The sequence below is a fragment of the Conger conger genome, chromosome 12 (genome assembly GCF_963514075.1).
Source record: "Conger conger chromosome 12, fConCon1.1, whole genome shotgun sequence".
Taxonomy (NCBI): Eukaryota; Metazoa; Chordata; class Actinopteri; order Anguilliformes; family Congridae; genus Conger; species Conger conger.
Window position 1 is genome coordinate 19,621,020 of NC_083771.1, and position 21,328 is coordinate 19,642,347.

At 45.5% G+C, this 21,328-nt stretch overlaps 1 protein-coding gene across 3 annotated transcripts in view; it reads left to right on the plus strand.

Moving 5' to 3' along the window:
* The window catches only part of pam (peptidylglycine alpha-amidating monooxygenase), an 83,664-nt gene that overhangs the window by 58,106 nt on the left and 4,230 nt on the right, over positions 1–21,328 (plus strand). For all 3 annotated transcript variants that reach the window (XM_061262279.1, XM_061262278.1, XM_061262280.1), the window contains 10 exons: positions 2,692–2,821; positions 6,535–6,651; positions 6,832–6,904; positions 7,036–7,246; positions 9,487–9,690; positions 10,477–10,592; positions 11,287–11,386; positions 15,976–16,029; positions 17,885–18,190; positions 18,512–18,571. In XM_061262279.1, coding sequence (XP_061118263.1) covers positions 2,692–2,821; positions 6,535–6,651; positions 6,832–6,904; positions 7,036–7,246; positions 9,487–9,690; positions 10,477–10,592; positions 11,287–11,386; positions 15,976–16,029; positions 17,885–18,190; positions 18,512–18,571 — 1,371 coding nt within the window. The remainder of the gene's footprint in view (positions 1–2,691; positions 2,822–6,534; positions 6,652–6,831; positions 6,905–7,035; positions 7,247–9,486; positions 9,691–10,476; positions 10,593–11,286; positions 11,387–15,975; positions 16,030–17,884; positions 18,191–18,511; positions 18,572–21,328) is intronic.

The following is a 21,328-nucleotide window of genomic DNA, read 5'->3' on the forward strand; positions in this document are numbered from 1 at the left end:
TTCAGTTCAGCCACACAGGGAATCAAACCTGTATGCAAGTGAGAGTCTACTGTTCAATTCAGCCACACAGGGAATCTAACCTGTATGCAAGTGAGAGTCATACTGTTCAGTGCAACTATACAGGGAATCGAAGCCTTTGATAAAATGAAAATAATAATCCCGTGTCCGTGTATCTGTCCCCAAACCTTATCGAGTCATTGCTTGGGAAAAACCAATGTAGCAGTTTTTCTGTGGATTATTTTAGGGAAATGAAGCACAATATTGGACATTTTTTGACACCCAGCTTTCATTCGAGACATCAATTTTAATACTGCATCGCTCTGCACTTATTCTGCACGCTGGTCTGGAAGTGCTCAAAACTCATTTTCCTGCTTTGCAGCTTTTATATCAGAAACGGACAGTAAAAATTGAGTGTGTGCCATTTCTGTGAGATTTTTAAAGATGCTGCAGTGTGTCATGGGAAACTAGTGCTTGGGGGTTCATGCTAAGGTCAGGGAAGTTCGTCTGGAGGTTTGTTCGATAACCAGACATGCCAGTTTCTCCAAACTTTACACTTTGTAAAGTATTGTACCGTGTTAATTCGTCAGCTGTCGAGGAATTCCCCTCGCAGAGAGCGATATCTGTAGCTTGTTATCTATGCTAATTCTACTGATGGAGGATCACCTATCGCGTGTTTGTTACGACCCGAACCATTGCACTTTCATTAATTGCTACTTGTCAGCGATTTGCGACTCGCCGCCTTCTCTTCATGCACTAATTGCAAGTTGCTCAGGATAAAAGCGTCAGCGAAATGCCTAAATTGTAAGATGCAGTTACGTAAGCACTATTACACAATACAGATCTTGAAAGCTAGCCATCTCATGGAGTCTTAATGTTTGCTGTGATTACTAGGCAATCGGCTAATTTAGATTTGGCTTGGATTGCCTGTGCGATTGACAGGACCTCGAGCTGCGAGGGTAAAATAGCCAATCTAGCATTAACTGCTCTGACAATGGCACTGGATTATTGCTCTTTTGATTGCATCCAGCTGCTTATTTCCATTTTATTGGCTGTTTCTTCAGTTGTGTAAATAGGCACGTTCTTAACTCTGTTGTGTCAATTTCCCTATTTAATTCTGCGCTTGGAGTCTTAGAGCTCTGTAACTTGGATATCTGATATCTTGGATATTTTTTTACTATATTTTAAAATGAACGCAGTTATATAGTATTAATCATCGCCCTAACTGGCAAGGGCCCTCCAAGAATATTAGAACATAATATTTCCTGGGGTGATGGGGCCCAGTGAGAGCTGGTGGATGTGGATCAGCACTTCATCCGTCATTCTGAATGGTTGTTGAGATTACATTATAATGCATTGAGTTAAGTGTATACTCTCCGGACAGAGCACTGCTGCTGTGTGTTACTGATGCATGATCCAAACTACAGTGCATACAAAATCAATATATGTTGCTAAATGCAAATTGTGCGTACTTTAAACCAAAGCAGTTTTATTTGTATATTTTTATATTCTTCTGAATGTCTCGTAGTTTACATTCTGCAACATCCACAAAATTGGCAGTAATTTTCAAGATACCTTCTTGTATTTTCAGTTGAAATGGATTTTATTCAATTAAATTTGTTATACATTTGTTAATGTATCATGAATAGGGGAGGTACGCCAATTTGGGTTGCCCAAATTGTTTTTGGTGAGCCTTTTTGATGATTCATAGCAGATGTCATGGTTCCTGATGCCAGAAGGCTGGATTTTGACTTAAGACTCACAAAATGTGACCCCCTTGGGCTTCCTCCTTGAAATCGCATTGTTAAGATGCTTTTTATTTCTCATTCTGTGAAGTCTTTGAGCAGCCAGATGCTGGTCTAAGCCCTTTGGGTATATGTCCTGTGAATCAGGCTAATCTCGGCGTCACCGCTCTATCTGAAGGTCTGTCTGCGTTAAATGTTGAGTCAGTCGTACGGTTTAGCTTGTATCCCAGTAACAAACGGCTATCCCGGACCTTGTCGGTCTAGCAGATGCCGGCAAAGTCTGCGTTTTTTTTGCTCCGCTGAATCTTGTCCCAGGTATTGCATTAGGAGGCAGAGCAATTGTGTAGTACACGCAGGACAGTCTGTTTGGGGTCAGCGTGGGACTCATAATACTACAGTGCCCTTTTTGCAGGCCCGATGGCAGCTTGTAATTGTTTGCCTTGTGTGCAGTTTAACCAAGCGTCACCGCTGCTTAGACGGTGCACACTGCCCATAACGGCAGCACTTGCTGCTTGGAATGGATGATTTGAGTGGGCTGAATGGGGGGCCCCAGGAGCAGATGGACTTTGCATAGTGCGAAATGAGGATGAGCTGAGGAAACAGGAGCGTAGGCCAGCGGTGCGTGAGAACCAGGTAGCCGGTATTCCCCACTGCCCCATCTGTCATCCTTTCTCATGGTCTTATCTGTTTAAGTTGTCATCAGACCTGTGCCAAATACATAATCGTTTTGGATTCAGTAATTTTTCTATGCTTTACTGAACTTGTCTGGTGTATTGGCACCTATGAAATACTCTCAAAAAGTGCAAGCCCTGCCTTCTGGTCCTCTTGGTTTGGCGCAGTGGCACCAGGCAAGATCAATCGAGCACAGAAAAGTGTTTGAATCCAGAACCATTAGGTGTGTGACCCATGTCTGTGTCGCTCACTTTCCCGCCCCGTTTCCTTGGCCTAGGGTTCCACCTGGAGGAGATGGTGGACTGGCCAGAGGTGCAGCTCTCGCTGGGCCAGGTGTCTGGCCTGGCCCTGGACTCTGAAGACAACCTGGTGATCTTCCACCGGGGGGACCACCGCTGGGGGGCCGGGTGAGTACCGGGGGGGGGGGCAGTAACGGAGCAGACCAGCTGGCCTTCAGTAAGCAACGGGGGAGCCAGGGTCTCACCAACCCCAAAATGAGGCAACCAGAGGCTGACTGACCTGGACCAATCATAATGCTTTGCTGTCATTGCTCTTTTGATCGGTCAGTACGTGTAAGTGACTGACTGCATGGTACCATGCTAGTTTCCTGTCTTAGCTTCAAACCTGATGGCACACCGTTTCATCAGGCCTGGCACAGTCTGGTTTCTGCTTTATCTGCTGCTCTAAATCCTGCCACCATGGGGGATCTGTGACAGATAGGTCTCGTGTTATATGTAAGGTGCATCTGGCTGTCTTTTGTAGTCTTCTTTGTTTCTGAAACTGAAGGTGTATCTTGTATGAAAGCAAATACCGCCAACTATGTTATGAAGTAAATCTTGAAATTTAAGGGAATAGAGGATCATGAATCTCAAAATCCATGTTTCAAATGGAAACCAAAACCTATTACTAACCAAAACAAAATCATATGAAGTAATATTTTTGTTGTGACTGTTACTAATCGATGAAAGATACATCTTTAAGCTTAGGTAATCTGTAGAGGTCTGAAAGGTTGGAATATCTCGGAGCGAGAGTTCGACCAAGGTGTGATGCACCTCTCGGGGGACGTGCCGTGTATTGTTACCGTCACCACCCCCTCTCCCTCCCTATCTTATGATGAAACATCCTGTAAGAGCTTCTGTGGAGCATCTAAACCTTCTCCTCAGTGCTCTGCTCTCAGTGTTCAAACTCACGCCCAGATGGCTATTAGAAAACAAGACGCCTACCAGCTCTATATTTTCTTTTTACGGATTTAAATATGTGATGTTTTATAAATAGTTATGTCATGCTTGTGTGGGAGGTTGATGGTGAAGTTGTTGTGGTAGCTTCAGACAGTTTAGCCTGTTTGTTTTTAGTTGAGGATACATGTCTGCTACCCTGTGATTAGCAGAATTGGCCACCTCAAACAATCCATGATCTTTCAATGCAGCATGGCGTTAAGCATAGATATACCAATCCCTCATTGCAAATCAAATTCCAAATTCACAATGTCCTAGACATTTGTGAATACATGGGAAGAAGTCTTGGGTTCGAGCCCCGTCCAGGCCTCTCTGTGTGAAGTTTGCATGTTCTCCCCGTGTCACTGTGGGTTTCCTCCAGCCGTAAATTGGCCGTAGGTATGAGTGTGTGGATGGTGTGCGTGTGCCCTCAGATGGACTGGCAGCCTGTCCAGGGTGAATTCCTGAATCTCGTACAATGCACGTTGGCCTAGGCTCCAGCCCCCCTTGGCGACCCTGGTCTGGGATAAGTGGGGTGGATAATGGACGGACGGATGGATGTCCCAAATGAATGTGAATAAAAGTGAAAGGCTGCGTGCTTGTTGTAGTCGGTGTGCTCACAGCCCTGGGAATGTGGTGATGCGGCTTTCTCAGGCACCATGCACAGTGCTAATGGGAAAGCAGGAAGGAGAGGCGTTCGGTGGGCACAATAAGTCTTTCTAAATCGGCTCGGCCCATTGACTCCGCCTGGCGTGTGCATTAAACATCCAATTAGACACCTTCCCCCCGGGTTCATTTCCCCATGCCCACTGACCTCCACTAAACCACAGAATTTTCAGAAGAAATTGAATGCACATGTTTCCAGGTAATTGTAACATGAGTCATTATTATGTGCATTTCCCACAGTCGCTCTTCGAGGGGAAACCACTCCAAGGAGAAACCGATAGGAAAAAGCGCTTGAACCCCTTTCACATTGCAGAGCTCAGGGGGGAAGAAAGACCAGCACACAGAAAATGTGCTTAGTCATCGGCCTATCCTAATAGTTATGTGAAAGGTACGACAAAATGCATTGCTGGCTTTAAGTGGTTTTCCTTAACGGGTTTCGTCGGAAAATTACAGTGAAGCCAATTAACTTTTAAATTATTGACCGTCCGTTTTTTTAAAAAACGCAAGAGCAAAATGAAATTGTGATTAGTCCTCAAGTTTCCCATCGCGCGTCTGCGTCTGTTCTGCTGACCGCAGCCATTAGCGCGATCTCGGAAGGGTAATTTAATATAACAACCCATTCTCAGCTCCAGTGATCTGGCCCGTATCATTTACGCCAGGGCCTCATATTAATGCTCCCGAACCTCCATTCTGGAATAACAGTCTGATGAGCCGTGCAGGGCTGGGAGGGGCGTCCTTGGAGTAGAGGGCCTGTGTGTGTGTGTGTGTGTGTGTGGTTTTGGCGTACAGGTAAAAGCGATAAGTCTGAATTAATGACGCGGCACATCGGGCGAGGAGAGACGTCTCTCTCCGTACATTCATCACAGCCCCGGCCTTATTTACTGCCGCTGCATCCGCCCGACTCGCGATCTTGTTTCGGGATTGCCCCCGAATTCATCAAACGGCAGAGTCTGGGAAGGTAACTAACGAGCGTGCCGGGAGGCGAGCTAGCGGGGCGAGGAGACGTGGGAACGACACGGCGGTGTTCCGTGCATATAAGGAGAAGGGAAGTCCGAATTCACTGCTGCCATTTTGATTCCTCTGCTGGGCTCTGTTCCCTGTCAGGGACCCCCAGGGGAGGGACTGCCTGTGTGGGACTGCCAGGGGCCCCGCCGTTTGGAACGGAGTGGAACAGATTGGGGTGGGCGGTTTGGGCAGACCAGTAACATCACAATATTTCTAGTCCCTCGATATTGTTACATATGACAACGCGGTTGCCGAGGCGAACTCGACGGAGCGGAACAGGCGAAGCAGATCGGTTTTAGCGGAGAGGGGGGAGATGCGGTTCCCGCACACGAACGGCAACACCGCCTGAATTTTAACCGCCTGACCTGAGCCTTTATTGACGTGATAAACAATATCCCCAAAACCGTTCTGAACATAAATTTCAGCCGGTGCGTTGAGCATAAATGATGTGTTGTACCTCTGCAGGCCTGTGAGATGGCTGATATTTATGTGCGCTGGAGTTCAGACGGTCATGAATGAGAATGAGCCGATCAGTGGTCTCTCTGGCAGTGTAAACGTGCCCAGCCACCAGTCGAATCACGACTTTACTTCTGCGCAAACAGAATATTTTCACCTCCGGCCTCTTGGGTAGTTTTGTGTTCTGCAGTAAACATGTCAACATCAACAGGTGGCACAATAGGAACGACCTCAATGGCATTTGATCTGTACATTTCTAAAGTCTTTTTCATTCTCTATTGTGTTTTAACCAAACCTGTGTCAAATACATATGTACTTTAACTCTTTAAATGGCGGTCAAATTTGGTCCCTAATAATCTTCATTGAATTCTGTTAATAAACAAAATAAACCATCATATTAAAACAGGAATTCTATTGTGTATGTTTATGGAAATATTTTATTGATGCCTTGAGCATGTTTCTAATATTATTACAGGTTTTTCAAATAGTATTTTTCTCTGTTGAAAATGTATCAAGTACAGTCATTGTTTTGGATTCAAATACAGTTTTTTATGCTTTACTGAGCTGGTCTGGTGTATTTTAGAGCCAATTAAATACTCACAAAAGGTGCAAACCCTGCCTCTTGATTAGCTCAATTTCACCAGGCAAGATCAACCGAGCACAGAAATGTAAATATGTAAAACAATCACATATTTGACCCGGGTCTGTTGGTTTACTGCAGCCTGCTCATAGAAGCGCTTAATCCTGGAGTTTAATTTCCATTCTCTTTCCGTTTGCAGCTCCTTTGACCCCCAGTTTATGTACCAGCAGAAGTCCCTGGGCCCTATTCAGCAGTCCACCATCCTGCTGGTGGATCCCACCAACGGGAACGTCCTCAAAGCGTCAGGCAGAAACATGTGAGCTCACTCTAAACGCTTTTACCACTCCCAAACGGCTGCACTCCAGCTCTCAGGCTCTTATCTTCCTGCTTCACTGGAGCATTTAAAGACCATTTTGCGTGATTTTATTTCCCTGTAGCATTGCTCTATTTGTTACCTGAAACAATTTTTAGAAACGTTTCTTCCCGTCTGTGTCAGGTTCTACCTGCCGCACGGAATAACCACAGACGAGAAGAACAACTACTGGGTGACTGATGTAGCTCTGCACCAGGTAAACGAATGCTTCCTTCCCGTGTGTGGAGAGAGAGAGCGCCAAGATGGCGAGTGTCTGTGGACGGGCTGTGTATTTATTTTGACACAGACCGAGCTGCGTGCGTCACCTCAGTTTGACTCTTTTTTTAGGTGTTTAAACTGGGAAGTGACGGCGGTGACAAGCCTCTGGTGGTCCTGGGACGAGCTTTTCAGCCGGGAAGTGACACGAGCCACTTCTGCCAGCCCACCGACGTGGCTGTGGACCCACTCACTGGGAACATCTACGTGTCTGACGGCTACTGCAACTCCCGCATCCTTAAGTTCTCCCCTGACGGGAAGTACCTGGCACACTGGGGAGCAGGTACACGCCTCTGATCACACGCGTGCCGTCACGCGCTGTGTTACACACTACAGGCCACACAGTACTACAGGAGAGCCTGTGACTATTTTACACCCTACAGGCCACACAGTACTACAGGAGAGCCTGTGACTATTTTACACCCTACAGGCCACACAGTACTACAGGAGAGCCTGTGACTATTTTACACCCTACAGGCCACACAGTACTACAGGAGAGCCTGTGACTATTTTACACCCTACAGGCCACACAGTACTACAGGAGAGCCTGTGACTATTTTACACCCTACAGGCCACACAGTACTACAGGAGAGCCAGTGACTATTTTACACCCTACTGGCCACACAGTACTACAGGAGAGCCTGTGACTATTTTACACCCTACTGGCCACACAGTACTACAGGAGAGCCTGTGACTATTTTACACCCTACTGGCCACACAGTACTACAGGAGAGCCAGTGACTATTTTACACCCTACTGGCCACACAGTACTACAGGAGAGCCAGTGACTATTTTACACCCTACAGGCCACACAGTACTACAGGAGAGCCAGTGACTATTTTACACCCTACAGGCCACACAGTACTACAGGAGAGCCAGTGACTATTTTACACCCTATTGGCCACACAGTACTACAGGAGAGCCAGTGACTATTTTACACCCTACAGCCCACACACAATAGGACAGGAGAGCCAGTGACTATTTTACACCCTATTGGCCACACAGTACTACAGGAGATCCAGTGACTATTTTACACCCTACAGCCCACACACAATAGGACAGGAGAGCCAGTGACTATTTTACACCCTATTGGCCACACAGTACTACAGGAGAGCCAGTGACTATTTTACACCCTACAGCCCACACACAATAGGACAGGAGAGCCAGTGACTATTTTACACCCTATTGGCCACACAGTACTACAGGAGAGCCAGTCACTATTTTACACCCTACAGCCCACACACAATACTACAGGAGAGCCAGTGACTATTTTACACCCTACAGCCCACACACAATACTACAGGAGAGCCAGTGACTATTTTACACCCTATAGGCTGCATAGTACTACAGGTCACACGGTACCACGTAAGAGCTTGTTCCATTCAGAGATGATCTATCTGTTACTGACAGTACTTTGTTTTTTGTGCCGGCTGTATCATTAAGTGTAAATCACGTGGGACTTACTCTTTAGGAAACGAGGAATACTTTGACTTTGTCCTCACATTAGCTCAACTTTGTTGGCCGCATTTTTCCTGCTACTCGTACATTTCTGCTGACAGACGAGCTGGGTATGTTCTTACAGTAGCAGTTGCTGTTATCTTCATAGCTTTTTTTACCTGCTTATTATGCCGTGTTTAATGTTTTAACTCCCGTGTGATGGCTGCCTGTAATCAAGTGCGCAATATTGCTGTTGTAGCAATATGTGGCAAGGTCACGAGAAATGCACTTCAGCAACAATTGACCAGCTCCTCTTTGATATGTAGAGATCATTTGGTTGGATTTAGAAAGAGGTGGGTGAACATGGGCACCTCCAGAACTCCTCATTGGGAGCAAGCCCTGTGGATTCGTCAGCGTTTAAGTGCTTTAAAGCAAAGGACAACATGGCCACATCTACAGTTACTCTCCCTCGGGAGACAGGGAAGTCCACTCCCAGACATGGAATAACGATCAACCCAGAAGTGCCGTCGGGCTGTGAACCAGTGCTGTGTTGCCTGGCTGGAGGTCACTGCCGCCCACGATAAAAATGTGGGCTGTTTATTACGCCTCCATCTTAAGCCGGCTGATGGGCTCTGTGTGCCGTAGATAAGCTGCTACAGGCCCAGGGCATCCATCTTAAACCCGGGTTTGCGTGGGAGGTCGTCTGACTTGTGTTGCCTGGGATCAGATGACGAAATGAAATTATTGAATGAAGTTCTTCACGGCTCGGTCACAGGAGGAATCAGTTTTCTGAACAAGAAACTGAAAGCACACTGCGCTTCAGGATGCAATTAATTCTGGAAATGTTGGCAATTTTGTTGTTTTTGCTGTCTTCTGTTTTTCTGTTAACCCCACTTTCACATCAAGCTGTATGCTACAGTCTAGATTTGTTGTTTTCCTTCCCAGAATTCGACGTTGTTCATACAAAAACAATTGAACATTCAACATCGTCAATTCCTTGGAAGCGACCTTAAGAGTTATAAAATGGTCATGGCAGTTTGAGCCGTGTGCTGTGTCACGCCGCATTTCCTGCGTGTTTTCCCTCAGGCTCGTCGGACCGACGGAAGCGGATCCCGTTCCTGGTCCCGCACAGCCTGGCTTTCCTGCCGGACCGCCGCGAGGTCTGCGTGGCGGACCGGGAGAACGGCCGGATCCAGTGCTTCCTGGCAGAAACCGGAGAGTTCGTCAAGGAGATAAAGAAAGAGGAGTTTGGAGACACGGTCTTCGCTGTCGCCTACGCCCCCGACCACGGTGCGTATGGGACGCGCCCAGCACTGCAAAGACTAAAACCTCAATCAGCATTTTGGTCTTATGTTGAGATTTAATCTTATTTCTGTTACCTTTTGTTTTGTTATTGCTATTACTAAATACAACAAAAATACTGCCAATGAGGTGTGTCAAGCAAGACGGTAAGTTAAAACCAATATTTTCTACTTAAATCTAAAAAATGATTTAAGTCTCTTTATCAGACTAAAACACTTGCTTAGACTTGTTTTACCGTGTACCGTGTAGACTTGTTTTACCGTCTAGCCTAATGCACCTGCTTATTGGGAGGAAAGAAGCCTGATATTACTGCCATGTGTCGTCCTATTGGCCATGACTAACCGATTATCCCAGGATGAACCGTCGTGCTGCATCGGCTAAGCAGCCATGTTAGACCTTGCCTCTGAATTGCAGTCGATCCTCTATTTTCCTAGCTACCAGCTCCCTTTGGTAAAATCATTAATTAATAAATGCAGTCAAAGATGCATAGCACCTTCAGATGAATCTGTGCTTGAAAAGGAAAAGGAAAGTAGGTCAGCCACAGATCTCCGTCCCGCTGAAACCAAAGCGTTCAGACTTCAAACATCCTCCCGAAAATTCATTAGGAGGCGTGAGCAGGGACTGCCCTGCGGCATCGGACGTTCTGTACTGAAACATCGCTCCAGAGCCCGGGCGCAGCCCCCTGTGGTTCAGAGGCAGGGAGGATGGAGGCAGAGCTGTGTGCTGTGGCTCAGCCTTGTGCTTTCTCTGTCTCATGTAAATTTGTGTTTTCAGGCGGTTTGATTTATGCGGTGAATGGAGCACCGCCCAGTGGCCAGCCGGCTCCAAAAGGGTTCATCGTAAATTATTCAACCAAGGAGATCCTGGACTCCTTCAGCCCTGACACACAGGTGGGCCTGTTTCCAATAACATACTGCATTAGCTGCGCTTGCGTAGCGCTAACCTGCTGGCCTGTGTCCATTAGCGCGCTGCGTTAGCGTAGCGCTTCCACTGCCACACTGCACTAGCATAGCGTAGCGCTAACCAGCTGGCCTGTGTCCATTAGCGCGCTGCGTTAGCGTAGCGCTTCCACTGCCACACTGCACTAGCATAGCGTAGCGCTAACCTGCTGGCCTGTGTCCATTAGCGCGCTGCGTCAGCGTAGCGCTTCCACTGCCACACTGCACTAGCATAGCTTAGCGCTAACCAGCTGGCCTGTGTCCATTAGGGCACTGCACTATCATAGCGCTCAACTCCCAGACTGCACTAGCGTAGCAGCTGGCTTGTGTCTATTACCGTGCTGTTTTAGCTTAGCATGAATAGGCAAGCCTGTTTCCGTTGCTGCGTGGCGCTAGTATAGTTATTCATTTGTGTTCTTTTATTGGTAGACCACTAAATTGAAGCACTGCTGATTGGTTAAAATGTACTTTGGCATGTTAATTACTCAAGCAACGGTTTCTGAAAGAACCGAAAATAAACAGGGTCAACTCCAGACTTATTTTCCAGGCCTGTCTCCTGAGGCATGCCCAGGGGCGGTTAAACTGACGTTTCAGAGCTGTGCGATTTGCAGATGTAAACGTGCCTCTGCTCTCTCCCTGTGCTCAGGAGTTTAAAATGCCTCACGACATCGTTGTCACCAGAGACGGGAGCGTGTTCGTGGGAGACGCGGCCGCAGACTCGGTCATTAAATTTGTCTCTTCTGAAAGTGAGTAAAGACGCTCGACGTCACACTGAGAGGCCTCTGCTTTTCTGTCCGCTCGTCTAATCACGGAAAAGGCTGGAGATCCTTCAGGCCTGTCTGGTTGTATGCCTGGTCATAATGAGCCCCACTACTCTGACGTTAGAGACAGACATGGCTTGTGATTTCTCCTTCCTTAAGCTTTATCTGCCACTGCTGTTTGTCCTCATGTACTGCATGGGAGTATGGAATGTGAAAAATCTCATAAATGTATTGTCAACTCTTTTCAATATTTATAATATATATATATATATAAGATATAAGCAAAATCTTTTACTTGAATTTTCATATCAATTGTATTCAGTCACTTTTTAAATCTTTTTTTATGCTTTGTGGACTGTATGCTTGTTGGCTTTTTCACATGAAAAATGTTTTTGATGAAATGTGTATGTTGAATTCATATTTTAGTTTGATTTGTCTATGTGATTCATTCGGCCTTCTCACACCAGGATTTGTTCAGATCCTCTTCCTTGTTCGGTCAGGTAGCTCCATTCTAAATGTGTGTACTTTGTATGGAAAGAGCCACAGGTGTGTGCTTCCGTGGATTAAGAATGGTCTGGCTGATGGAGCGGGCATTCAGCAGGTTGAAGGTGAACAATGACAGCATTTTCTGCCAAGCTTCTGTTGAAGGTTTAGTGAGGCAGGTGTAAGATTAGTAGGGCTGTTTGACTGTTGGCCTTCTCTGTCATCGCACACTTGGCCGTTTGATCTTGACCAAGGAGAGAGGAAAAAAAATAAAATCGAAAAATTGTGATGTCTGTATTCAGACCTGCGTCTGCACGGCGTTGGCAAACTGTTACGAGCATAAGCCCGGTGCATTGTGGGAACGGCACTGTGCTCAGGTGTTCTGTGGCACACATAACCGAGGTTAAATCTGATTGCCTTGCTGGCCTTAGAGGTGGGTTGCAGGTTGGCGGTTTAATTAAATGTTTTAATTAAATAATTATTGTGAAATAATTATGACTCTGTTGCGTTTCAGGCGGTTGAGCAGGTCCCATGGCCTTGGCCAGGCTGGGTCCTCCATGTTTTCCTTCATGATTCTGACCCTCTTGGGTAGCAGATGGCAGTTTTCTAATGAGTTTGGTGCGCCCTCGTCAGTTTTTTCCACTGTCTTTGTTCAGAGTGTAGTTGTATTTCATCTTTTGTGAAGACACTAATGGAGCTATGCGTGAGTTCTGATGCTCGCTAGATAAACTGTCTGAGCGTTAAATTCACATTGTTCAAGCTGTAACTATAGCTCCCGCTGCTGACAGAATACTAAGTAGTACACATTTCAGAAGGCATCTACTTAGTATACATGTGCTGTACTATCCTATCCACACATTGTTTTGCACCTCCCAGCAGCAGTTTTAAAAATTAAAATGAAGTGCTGAAGGACCATTCTGTACAGTATAGTGACATTTTTAGATTCACATAATTTAGGCAACTCTGTTTGAGCTTATTGACCAGCATTAACATTTCACCGCATTTTCCTGTGTAATGTCACCCTCCTCATTACCGTCAGATACTCATTGCCGGAACGTTCCGCAGAGGCAGGCCCCAGTGAGTTGACTCCCTCGGCTGTTCTCTGACGTGATATTCGGAGCCGCGGTTCGTGTTCATTTCACTCGCGACGAGATGACTCGTGAAGTGGAGTGGAGAGCTGGCCGTTTGTACGAGTGTCGCTTCAGAGGAAAAACAGCACGGCGCTGAGGTTTTAGGCCACCGTTCCCATTATACACGCTCACGCTGCTGTGAAGTGCTGCTCTATTGTGCTGTCACAGCAGCGCCTGGCGTCGTTCATAAGCACGTTTGTGGACAGAGCAGTTGAGCTGCGTCCGTGTTTCAGTGCGCTCGACAGTGTTGGAAAAATATCTTTATTTCACATTTTGGTCCAAGAAACATGAAGAATCGGGGACCTGCACTCTCCGCGGACTTTAAACCCCTCCGTTTAATTGAAACTCGCTGGTGCGTCACTGTTTATGCTATCTTTCTGAAATTAGAGTGAAGAAATTATGCATCGTTCGAAATGCACACACAAATGATTTCTGAAATCTGGTGTTTTGCCAATTCAAAGTCATGTAAGGCGGTCTGTGATGAATAAGAATGTGTCAGGCTGGTTTCCGGTGAAACTGGTGTGTGTGTGTAAGCTCCAAGAGAGGGGACTGATACTGACCAGAGCATTTAACAGTGGGAATGAGTCACCAGGCAGCTTTAGCATACATGGATATTAAAATGAACATGCGGGATGCTAATGATTAAAAATATGAGAGCGCCCCTTCATTCTGTGGCAGGGCTCAAGTCCAAACAGAGACTGAAATATTTATACGGGTATTCTCTCTGCCTACCTCAAAACTGCTGCGCTGGCATCTCCCGAGAGATTATTCCCAAACAGAATAGAATTATCTTGGTGGAGGAATTTAGCAAAAAAAATAAATAAATGGAAACATGAGGATTCTATGAGAATATGGCCATAATGGAAAAAGCCTAAAATAATCCCTTTTAACAACGTAGAAGGACCTAAAATGGTGGACAGGACTGCAGGCAGCAGTGCTAGCGCTAGATAACTACGTAATTAGCAACCTTTTATATGTGAATGCTGCACAAGTTATGATTATAACGCATACAATATGAATACAAAAGAAATAATAAAAACAAGGACAAAACAGACATGAATGAAGCAGAGTGTGGTTTCTTCTTGCCTAATTTACTTTGTCTCAAAAAGCACAAACAAAGCTGATTAGAGGTCTCCTGGAAGTTCAACTGCATGAATTTCAATGAGGCGGTAATTTAGCAGTTTAATTTAGTGGTGCAGAAACTCCCCTGATATGAGACTTGGGTGCTGGGGAGGTCAGTTCCATCAAAGAAAAGTGACTCTAACTGAGAAGGGGCTGAGTCATTTAGTGCAGGTGAAAATGAGCTGGAATAGGAATCTTCTTTCTGAAGGCCTTATAGGAGCACAGCCAAAAAAGCTCATTCACAGTGTGCGTGTGTGAAAGGTTCTGGGTCCTTATTGAAAAGGATACTTACAGGCAGCCAGCTGAAGCACGCCATTGCTTAACTCTTTAGACGCCTTGTACAAAAGCTCTTCTCCCGTCTAAGAAAAACAAATTGAGTTGACCAAACTTTGTCGCAACGTTAACTACTAGTTGTACCTTGGCTGCTTTTGCAATTTCATTTTAATTGCATGAGTTAACCGCACACTGACCTCATTTAGTTAGTTAACTGCTGTTATTTGGTCATTAATAGCAAGATATGATAGAAGTACTGCTTTTTACACCCTAATGCATACAATAAGATTTTAAAATAGCGTTTAATCCCCCCATTTTGGAATATTGTTGGATGTACTGTATTATCATTCACTGTTGTCACAGTGGGAGAGTGGGAGACTAGCGAGAACAGTACCTTACCAGGAAGAGCCACCCAGTGGCCCAGAAAGACTGTTTTAATTGTGAAATAGTGTGCGTGCAGCTGCATTTCCTGTCTGCAGTGAGCTGGCCTTGCTTTAATCACTGGGCTGTGAGGGCATTTGTTTTGTCTGCGGTGTCGTTCAAGACGAGCTGCTGCAGATCACCGTGACTCCAGACACACTTTCCACAATGTTCAATGAACAATAAAGTCTCCTACACTGTTAAATACAGGTTACAGTGGTTTCACACACCCGTGTCTTTTCAGCGGGCCGGCTCTGTTTAGAAAGCATGCATGGAAAGTGATAAAGGGAAGCTGACATTTGTGTGTGAGATGAAACGCAGTGTTTTGTAAAATGTTGCTTGACTGGCTCACTGGAAAAGCTGTTTCTAAAGTCAGCAGGGTCAGTCTTGTTGGGGATTTATACCCCTCTTACCTGCCCACCAACATCACTGTTTACTCAGTGAGCTTCCCCCCAGAACACCCAACGCAGCTGTGCGTGAGTGCATCGCTGGCACGCACACACACACACACACACACACATACACACATACACACACACACACACACCGTACATACACGCACACACACACACACACACACACACACATACACCACACACACATGCATACACACACACGTACAGCACATACAGTACACACACACATACATACAGAACACACACATACAGTACACATGCGTGCTCACATACATACAGAACACACACACACATACAGTAGGCACACATACATACATACACGACACACACACACTCGCACACTCACACACTCACACACTCACACACTCACACACTCACACACTCACACACTCACACACACACACACTCACACACTCACACACACACACACACACATACAGTATACACACACACGCTGTCTGACTTCATTCTGTTTGCTAAAGGGCAATACTCACACCCTTGGTTTTAAGCTGTAGGCCCAGAGTTTCACAGGTTCTGCAAATATTAACTTGCTAATATATCTCAGAGCAGAATGTCTGTTATGGGAGTTGGCTTAATCCGTTTTTGATGAATGTGTTTTTGTTCTAATTGCTTACACTGTGCGTAACGGGTTCAAAGGGGCTGTATTTGGTATTGTAAATATGGTTGACCTGAATACTTTGATCTCATTGGGACTATCTTCCTTTTTCAGAAGCTGAACATCGCTCCGTTAAAAAAGGTGGAATAGAAGTTCAGGAGATTGAAGGTATTTCATGTGCAATCCGTTACTATTAATCCATTACTATTATAAAATCATTTCACAGTAAATATACTGATTGTCGTCCTGTGGCCGAGCCTATTCCATTCATGACAGAGATATTCTGCATGTGCTTAATCCATGTATGTTTTGCATTATTCCAAATAACTCTGTGAATGCATGTGGGTGTGTAATGCAAGTACAGTGTCCCATTTCAGCAGGTCTGTGTTGTGTTCTCACTGCAATAGGGCTGTGTTCAGTGTGGATATGCATATGTGCAATATGCCTTGTCTTCAGCTTCTGTCTGCAATGAGTCGGTCGTTGCTCTGTTCCCTCTTAAGTAACCACGAGTGTCTCGGACGCTGAAAGTACGATTAATGGAAAAACTGGCAGAAGGACATTGTTCATTATCCAGCATTAAGTGCGTTACAATTGCATTGTTGAAACTGGGCTTGGCTCGTTCTGCTTTTCTGCAAGCCAATAAAAGCGCAGTTAATCACGGTGCTGGCTTACTTTATGACCATATTGTAGAACACAAGACCGAAGAAAGCGAGGGGGGGTAGTATTGGGTTGTGCTGGTTCCTCTTCCTCCGACACACCCCGTCGAGCAGATAAAGTCCACACCGTGTCCCTCAGTCATGTTCCGTCACCTTTATTGTCCCGTGTCTATTTGAAAGGAAGGATTTGTACAGCAGTAAGCTGTTTTGGAAATGCCCTTGGAAAGACTGATGAGATCCGGGCGCGTTGCGGCGCTGGGACTCTCCGGGGAAATAAGCGGCTTCTATAGCGCTGCGGCCGGGGACTGGCACCGTCCCGGTCTCTCTCCGCGTCCCAGCTTAGTCAGGTGTTCCCGGCTCTGCCTTTGTGCTGTTCATTCCCTGCCAGTCACTGTAAGCTTTATCAACGGCAGATTAGTGTGAGCTGCTCTTATGTGCTGTGTTCATTCCCACTCATCAATCTCTCTCAGTAGGACTTTGATTACAACCGTAGGGAGTTCGTCAGCGTTATTGGTTCACTTCACCCTTAGAGGTGTGAGATCTCACTGTTACGTGATTGGAATGTTCTGGGATGAACATTCTAATCCTGATGTAATTATCGCTACCGGTAACTGAAATCAGTGGAGTTCTAGAACACTGACTTGGAATTATTTTTGAAAACATTCTTGAGAACCTGCTCTTCAAAGGGTTTTTCCAGGACTTGGTTCGCTTCTGGAGGGGAAAAAAAAAAGCAGGTGAATTCATGTGGAAAAGGCCACCTGAGGTGCACGTCTGAAAAAGACATTTGTTGAAATGAGACAATCAGGATGATCTGCAGGGCATAATTCTGTGCAAGTCAGGTGTTTTCACAGAACGAGTCTGAAAACCCTGAAATGCTGCTCCCTTCAATGATTTCTGACATTGCGACTTACATTGGCGTACATATGTTGCTCTCTCCTAGGACTGGAGTAGATGTGTAAACAACTAATTTGTCCAGTCAAGCCAACCCACCTCCCCCAATCCCCTCACCTATAATGTGATTCTGGCCGACGGCAAGGGGAAATTCTGTCTGAATTCATTCAGTAAATTCAGGAAATGAAGTGAAATCCAGTTAGTTCACTGACAAACCTCAAAGAGCATTATGGCCACTTTCCAATTTGTGAGTGACAAAGTGGCTGAATTGAAATGGGGCTGAGCCCATCTTGTTCTGCCAGAATGCCTTTGAAAATGAAAATTCTTTGGCCAGAGATAGGGCTGGTGAGACCTTGAGCAAGGCCCTTAACCCTGCATTGCTCCACGGGAGGATTGTCTCCTGCTTAGTCAACTGTAAGTGGCTTTGGATAAGAGCGGCAGCTAAATAACATGATTATGATGAAATGATTTTTCAGAGACAGAGACGTTCCTCCAGGCGCAGTTGAAGCCGGTCCTCAAAGCGTCCTTCCCCAAAGCATCCGTCGCCAACGCGCCCGTCGCCCACTCCCACCCCCACCCCCAGGCGGCGGCCCCCCACAAGAGCCCCGCGCCCACGGCCAATCAGCAGCAGGGGAAGGCCCCCCAGAAGCCTGAGGACGGGGCGAGGCAGGCGCCCGAGGGAGTGTCCCCCGCCCTGGTGACCACCCTCCTGCTCATCCCCCTGGTGGTGGTCATCGCCATCGGAGTCTTCATCCGCTGGCGCAAGGCCCGGGTTTACGGAGGTACGAGACCGCCGGCGCGGGTACAGGGAGGTTTACTGGGAGAAGAACAGGGCCTAAAACGTAATTGTTTTGGATTCAAATACTTTTCCGTGCTCGATTGATCTTGCCTGGTGCAGTTGAGCCAACCAAGAGGACCAGAAGGTGGGGTTTGCACTTTTTGAGAGAATTTGAATCTAAAACAATTATGTATTTAAGGAAGAGTCTCACTTGTCTGGTATGGTACTTTGAGCCTGATCTGGTTGACACTTTTTTCTAACAACACATTTGTACAATGTTTTAGTTTGTGTAAAGTTTTTAAATTGTTGCTATTGTTTCATGTAGATGATTGTGAGGTGAAACTGGAGCCTGGCTCTTCTGGAGGAATTCTGGGAAAACTCAGAGGTAAGCGAAGGTCCCTTTGTTTTTGAGCCGATCTGGAAATGACAGCAAAGGATTTTGAAAGATTTGATTTGAGATTTGAGTTTCTTCTGGTTTGTATGACATATTGACTGTGCTCCATTGTTTTCGTGGCATGCAACTGGGCTGTTGTGCTTGTCTGGATAATCTTACGGTACGATAATCAAAATTGGACATGAATAATTGATAATTTCAATTTTATACTGCCGAGTGAATCTAATTTAACGACGGTGGGCATTTGGTGATCTTCAATGCTTGAGTACCCAAGAGAATTTTAGTAAGGTTCAGTACAGGAATGTCGCTTGCAGAGAAAACGCTGTGGGGAGGGCAGGAGGGGGGAAAATACGCTGAGGGGCTGCTGTCACACAGGAAGGTGGACATGAGGATGCGCTGGAGAGTTCTTGCTTGTGTAATTATATACTTCTGATTTCCTGGCAGGTTTTTATGATAATGAATGGAAAATAAACAAATTCATAAAAGTATTTGTATTGTGAAACTCATTAACTTTAGGAACTAGTCTTACATAATCCAAACAGGCTAACCTGGCCTTCTAATAGCAGTTCTTCTAATGCTATTGCAGTGACTTATTTGCAGAGCATTAAAATGACCTGCGTCTGTACCGGCATACCAGATAGGAAGAAAGGCTCCGTCTGTCAGAGATTATATACAGAACTGTCTTCGGGCTACAATAAAGAATTGTACTTGAAGCTATTTATCCAAGCAGTGAAGATAACTGAACTGAGGTGTGTGCCAATCAGTCATTTTCCAGAACGTACAGCCCAATGAATCAAGATCGGTTTATATTTGCCTGCATTCACAGTTCCATCCATTTACAATGCGGTACTTTTCAATTGAAAATCTAGTCAGGCGAAGCTATTGCTTGCTGATAATTGCCTTGTTGCTGCAAAACTATATTTTTATATCTGTCAGCCTGTTAGCTTTTCCCAGCCTCTCCTGGAGGTGCCCTGTTCAGAGTGTGTGGTAAACAGCAGCTCACAGGTCTGGTTCTGAGAATCAGGGAGGGCCTCATTAAGTTCAGTCCGCTCTGCTGGAGGTTGCCTCAAGGAGAGGTTTGGGAACCGGGCCTGTGTTCTTCTGTCCATGACACAAAGTATCAACGCCATGAAACAACAAAGCACTTAAAAAGGAACAAGAATCCATAGTGTCTCATTATATCAATTAAAAAAATATATCCAAGTATTTTAATTTGTATTCATTTTAACATTGTATTGTTTTTCTAAGCAGAGATACTACTTACTACTACTGCCCAGATAAATAGCTTTAAAGATGGTTTTCTCAGTGGCCCCAAGACTTTTGCGCAGTACTGTAGGCAGACCTCACTACTGTAGGACTCTGTCACCGGTTGTTCTCCCATGCTTCTGGCCAACCGTGTAGATAATGTCATGAGTACCAACTCTGTTTTGACTAGGGTATAACCAAAGTTTCACAACATTTCATTTTGAACGTTGGATTGGAAAGTAACACATCTATTTTTATGGGTTAGTGCGTTTGTTAGGTAGACACAAGCCAAATACGGCTTAATAGAACTGTAATCAATAAATGCTAATAACACAGTAGTGCTTAGGTAGCTCTTGTAAGTTGGTCTCCACTGCAGTGAAGTAAAAACTCTACAAACCGTTCTCGCCGCAATTACCATCCCACAATTTTAACAGGCTGATTTTTTTTCTTAATAAGGTGCTAAGCCACATTGTCACAACTAGCTATGTATGCCATGAAGGATAAAAGTCCCATGTGCACCTTGCACTTACTGCAAGTAATTTGACAAAAAGAGGTAAAAATACCTCTCAAAATGCTCATCAAAACACCTTCACTGTGAGGCAAACCTACTATGTGTTAATAGCTTTAGGGAATAAACATGAAAGAAAATAAACCGTAAAGTATAATGTGAATATGGGTCTTGTCTTCTAGGCATGCTTTGCTATTTCTGTCATAATGTGGCTTTAATAGCGAACATGATCCGTCTAAACATGAAACCATAATAACAGCTTGTTAAAACTTGTTAGACCAAAACCTGGCTCACAGCACATGGCTCATAGCTATTCCTCTGCGGCATCTTGTGTCTGTATATAGTACTATCTAGCTAGCAAGAAAAGCTAGCTAAGCTAGTCATATCATACCTTTGGCTAGCTACTAGCTAATGTTATGACTATCAGGTGAACAGCAGATTGACTGAACATGCATTTAACATCACCAAATTGTGGTTTGGTGCTGGGCTGTTACTCCCCACCCCCTCTCCTGTTTTAAATGAGCTCCTCACAATGTGGTGCCTACGTGCAGTGGTGTTAACGTCTGTCAGAGCGTTTCGCTCCTCAGTGCACTGACGGTTGAGTGACAGATGAGTCGGGGGCGGGGTTAGGCCCGGGCAGCCTGCGGGCTTGAGGGGGCACCAGACTTTTAGTGTTTTGCGGATTATTCGATTTGACACTAAAGAAACACCGAAAATACACCCTCACAAAAAGGCTACTGAAAATCCTTGGCTAATTGCTGCATAGTTTCCTTTGGTGTTTTGTACCTGCGTAATTTGACCATGAATTGCGTTGTTGGTGCACAAAATGTGTGCAGCAGGTATGTTTATGGTCTTTTGGCAACTCTTCTGCTTGAAAAGACCCTAAAAGAGCGTTTGTTGTGAAACTTCATTCTCACGGTGGAAGCCTGGGTCCGGGTGACTCTGCCAGGTGCTGAACAGGCACTTCCCTGTGCTTCCTCCCATCGCTGAAGGAA